General features: G+C 44.4%; 1 protein-coding gene across 1 annotated transcript in view; it reads left to right on the top strand.

Moving 5' to 3' along the window:
- Positions 1–152, top strand: part of LOC103801462 (tumor necrosis factor receptor superfamily member EDAR-like) — a gene marked incomplete at its 3' end in the record, with an annotated part of 5,714 nt that extends 5,562 nt beyond the window's left edge. Inside the window, exon 4 of the mRNA XM_009073877.1 lies at positions 67–152. Coding sequence (XP_009072125.1) covers positions 67–152 — 86 coding nt within the window. The remainder of the gene's footprint in view (positions 1–66) is intronic.
- Positions 153–5,306: the final 5,154 nt, after the last annotated feature.

Genomic DNA, 5,306 nt, shown 5'->3' with positions numbered 1-5,306 from the left:
CTGAACCATGCTCAGTCTTAGCATATTAATTTACACTGTTTTGCCTCATCTTGCCCTTTGTTGCAGTTACTACATGCTGGAGAACAGACCTAGGAACATCTATGGGATGGTTTGCTACTCATGCTTGTTGGCGCCTCCTAACACCAAGGAATGTAAGTGTTCTGCCATTTCTGTGCATTTCATCTGGTTTTGACTCGAACTCATCTGGAAGCTCAATGTGAAGTCTTTCCATTACGATTATTCTGTTCAGACAATAAGCTCAGCTCCAGTAAAACAACTTCTGCTTCCAACTAGCCTTGCCAGCAAAGGGAGGGAACGCTGATCGTTTGAGGAGAGATCAGAACCTTTGATTTTTTTAGGACCTGCTATTGTTCATTTGTGCTCCAGTTTTCATGTTAGAGCATCCCATGCAGGACTTATTAGAGTTACCTAATCAGCAGGTACAGGATGTCCCATATCTGTGTATTTTTCTAACTGAGCTTCAGTTCAACTGTGAAGGAAACATGGGACAACTGGTAGATCTAGTAAAAGTGCACTGTGTCTTTTGATACCCTTTGGTTTCAAAGTGGTACAAGGGTTAGTTAGTAGTGGCAATCCTATTAACCTCAGCTGGCAGCTCAGCCACTCACTCACTCCCCTCCATGGGGGTGGGGGAGAGAATTGGCAGGGTAAAAGTGAGACAACTCATGGGCTGAGACAAAGACAGTTCAATAGGTAAAGCAAAAGCCACACACACCAGCAATGCAGAATAAGGAATTCATTCCCAGCTTGCTATAGGCAGGCAGGTATCCAGACACCCCCAGGAAAGCTGGGACACATCCCATGGAATGGTGAGTTGGGAAGACAAACACCACCATGCTGAATCTGTCCCCCTTCCTCCTTCTTCCCCCAGCTTTATATGCTGAGTAGGACACCATGTGGTGTGGCATATCTCTCTGGTTGGTTGGCTCAGCTGTCCCAGCTGTGTCCCCTCCCAAATCCTTGTGCATCTCCAGCTGCTGGAGTGGGGTGAGAGACAGAAAAGGTGCTGTGTAAATGCTGCTCAGCAATAATGAAAGCATCCCTGAATTAGCAACAGCTTTTTGGTCACCCAAACCATAGCCCCATGTTAGCTACTACAAAGAAAATTAACTCTACCCCAGCCAAACCAGCACAGGGAGTCTTGGTGGGAGAAGAGGGTATATGGTAAGAGGATGCAGATCCCAGAACCATAGAACCATAGAACCATCAAGGTTGGAGGAGACCTCTAAGATCATCGAGTCCAACCAGTAACCTGTCACTGCTGGAACCCCTAAACCCTAAACCAGATCCTCCAGGGTCAGATCCAGACACCTCTTCAACACTTCCAGGGATGGTGACTCCACCACCTCCCTGGGCAATATCCCAGTGCCTGACTGGAGATGCATGTGGCTCCCCCATAGGTGGGAATAGAACCATGCCTGCTGCCGGCTCACAGCCAGAAATTAATCCCTTCCTCAGCTCTGATGGTCTGTCTCAAACACATGCTCAAATGGGATTTTAGTAGTATCAGACGTTGTAACTTACTGATTTGGCAAGTTACTTCCAGAAGATCTTATGGCTATTACTCATTTTAAAAATATATTTGTCTTTTATAGGTTATCTGGGAAATGCTGTATATAATGTGCTTCTGTAAGGAAAGTCTGAATGGCACAACTGAATAACCACATGAAATTTTTAGCTTGACAAACACAAGAATAAATGTATATTATCTTTGGGAGCAATTTAGGCAGGTACATAAACTGACAAATTGGGTACTAAGGTAGAAGAAAACATTAGTCCTAAAAAGACTAAACATTTCCATTTTAATCAAGTCCTTGAAACCAACCATTTGATTACAAGTATTCAAAATGCAGGAAAGCATCTTAAAACCCAAATCCCTCAAATCACTGAGCTCAGGTAATTTGGTTTATAATGTCTAAACCTCTGGACCCCATTTGGAATAGCAGCTCCCCAATCCATAGGCATTAATTTGTACTCCAGATGGAAAATCAGCCTTGCTGCAAGAACCTCTCGAAAGCCTCAGAGTTCTGTGGCAGGCAGTGTAAAATCTGGTATTAGCAGATGATTTTTTTCACACATTTCACTGTCATCAGATTATACCAGTCAGAGCAGAAAAGAAGTGACATGTCAGTGTTGCACAACTGTGGAATTTCTTGAGATCTGCAAATTCTAAACTCATCTAAGCACTGAGCTCTGAGCACATAACCTTACCATGAGCATGGGGGTTTTGTCATGTGAAGGATAACACCAGATTTTTTGTAAGGAAGCACTCCTCTGTGCAGAGGAACCTCTGGTTATTGACTGGCTGTTGTGGTGGAGGACCCAGAATGAAAAATCCAAATGGCTCCAGGAACCTTCTGTTCCTTTCTTGAGACTCTAAAATAGCATTGAAGAGCATTCAGGAGCCACACTAAAGGGTTGCCTCTCTCCCAGAGCTCCTATCCTTCCAACACTCCTGAGTACAGCACATCACTGAAGGAAGGTGACCCAACAGGTCACAAGGAAACAAGAATGGCAAATTACTTAAAAACAGGAAGCTCAGGATGACAAGCTCTGGTTTTGCACTGCTAAACAGAAAAATGAGGGCAAACAAATCCTGTTTCAGGCCTTCATTAGGGCTGAGGGAGGGTTGGAGAATAGTGGGGCTCTCCTTAGCTGGAAACATTCCCTGCTGGGATGCTGCCTGGTCTGTGTGCCAGGAGGAGAGCCAAGGCCTGGGGGGATGGGGGGGTTATGCCTGCATGGAAACTTGCTCAGAGAATTTGCCTGATGATCCATTTGATCTGGCAGAAAAGTATTAGGGTTTGATCAAAGGGTAAACAAATATCTTTCCCCTCCGAGATTGTGCTGTGCAACTTTCATCTCATATACAGTCAATAAAACTTGCAATGGCCAAGGAAACAAGATGAACACCCCATGCCCCAGCATCTGGAAATGTTAGTGTCAAAAGGACTGGAAGTGAGAAAGAAATTCCTTGATGGACCTGGGTCAAATTGTGGGTTTTTTTTCCCCCTCAAGGGACTCAAGACATAAATAGCATGGAAAGAAGTTGGAACACCTATGTAAGATTTCTGGTCCCTCAGCATGCAGCTCCCTCGAGTCTCCTGGGTAGAAGCCTCAGTGCTAAGCAAAGAGGGGCACAGTGTCAAAGGTGTGAGACCTTCAGCTGCACAAGAACCAGGTCATGAGCCACCAATACCTCTTGCTGACACTGAATTGGGGTAGGACATCTCTGTGAAAGACAACAGCACTGCAAAAAGCAGGAGAGGCAGATTTGCTATGCAAATCAAAGAACGGAGGTAATGAGCACCAAACCACTCTAAGATGTGGATTCCCACAGTTAATGGTGCTGGATTTTCTGTCAACACCTCTAGAACTGGAGTCACTTCAGGCCCCTGACTGTGTAGAGTGTTTTTGTTGTTTTTCTTTTACCCAAAGTATATGTAAAAGGCAGAAGATTTTGCCATATGTGGCGTTTCTCTGGCAGAGAGACACAGTTACTGCTGGAAGATATTTTGTCTCCTAACAGCTGCAACTCTCCATTTTATGTATATTAACTCCCCCTTTCTCTTCAAGCTTTGGTATTTGCCACTCCAGTTCAAAAATGCTGGAGAAAACCAAAATCAAAAGGAAACCTTGCTACAAAAACTCTAAGAGCATTTATTTGAAGGTGTATTTACACAGTTACATCAAACATGCAAATCCTTTTCCACTCACAGATTATTGATCTGGAGAACTTCAGCAACTGATTGAGGGTTTTCTTTGTAATCCATCATGTGTCTTCATAAGTGTGCATGGGCACACAATACTTTGTGCTATTTTCTGTCACCTTTATGTAGATGGTGTATATATGAAGACAGATACAATAACTAACCTGTGTAAGTTTTTAAGTCTCACACCTACCAATGATGGCTTAGGGGAAAAAAGCATAAAGAAAAACAACAAAGGAAAACATAAATGGCCAAGTTATTTTTTAATTCATAGAATCATAGAATTTTAGGGGTTGGAATGGACCCTACAATTCATCTAGTCCCAACCCCCTGCCCTGGGCAGGGACACCTCCCACCACGCCAGGTTGCTCAAGGTTTCATTCCACCTGGCTTTGGTCAATTACCAGAGAGCAAATGACACCTAGAAACAGAAAAGTATCATTAGAACTTCAAAAGCAGCTAAAGAGATGAGCCAGAACAACTGACCAGCAATTGGTGGCTTTATGTGATGAGCAGGAATCAGGAGGTCACATCCATACCCAAGCACTGAACTCCTGAACTGAAGTGCATCTCACGAACAAGCCTAATGCCAAAACCACTTGTATTAGGGCAAATAATCCTTTCAGAAGTTTTTATTTTAACTCTCCATTCTTTGTTATATCACTAATTTCCTTTCCTTGCCAGCTTTGCCCTTTTGTATCCAACCTCAGGACTTTTTTCCTTCTGTTTCAAATTACGTATCCAAATGAATTGGCTTGTTAGCTACAGCTAACAAACTTCTCTTTCTTGATTTCTTTCTTTTTTGAATTGTTTGATCTCTGAACACCCTTTCGTTTTCACATGTGGAATGGGAGAAATGTCAGAGGGTGTGCTTTGTTATTCACTGCTGGTATGGCCTGATCCTCCTCCCCTTTAGGACTTGTCCTTATTAGGAAAGGAACCTAACCTTAGGAGAAAATGGGCCAAGCTCAGCTATCAACCTTCAAGGGGAAGCATCTGAGAAGAAAATATGGGGTTTGCTGTCTTCAGCTGCTGGGAAAGCTGAGCCCAGGTATTCCTCAGGAGGACATCTGTTAGGGTGGTCTTTCAAGGTGGGAAGTGATGCAGGAGCAGGCAGCACAGGAATATCATGGAGGAATATCAAGGAGGAAGGTCATCCATTCTTCATTCAGCATCATCATCATGCTTCACCCAGTCCTAGCCCACATCAGGACATGGGGTGTTCCTATGCTATGCACACACATGCACATATACACACACACAGAACCCTCTCCTGTGCACATGAGTCAGCACCTTCGATTCCAGAGCTGAATTTTTTTTGCATAGGGATGGGAGCACCTTGTTTGGTTAGCCTTGAGAAGAGGCTCAGGGTGACCTCGTGGCTCTCTGCAACTCCCTGCCAGGGTTGGAGAGAGGTGGGGGATGTGTGTCCTGCCATGGCTGCAGGGAGAGGACTAGAGGGAATGGCCTTGAGCTGAGCCAGGGCAGAGTCAGATTGGATGTGAGGAGAAATGTTTTCCCTGTTGTGGTGTTGAGGCACTGGGATATTGCCCAGGGAGGTGGTGGAGTCACCAT

This window comes from Acanthisitta chloris, unplaced genomic scaffold, assembly GCF_000695815.1.
Source record: "Acanthisitta chloris isolate BGI_N310 unplaced genomic scaffold, ASM69581v1 scaffold7534, whole genome shotgun sequence".
Classification (NCBI taxonomy): domain Eukaryota; kingdom Metazoa; phylum Chordata; class Aves; order Passeriformes; family Acanthisittidae; genus Acanthisitta; species Acanthisitta chloris.
The sequence above is the reverse complement of the archived record's forward strand: the minus strand, read 5'-3'. Positions and strand labels throughout refer to the sequence as shown.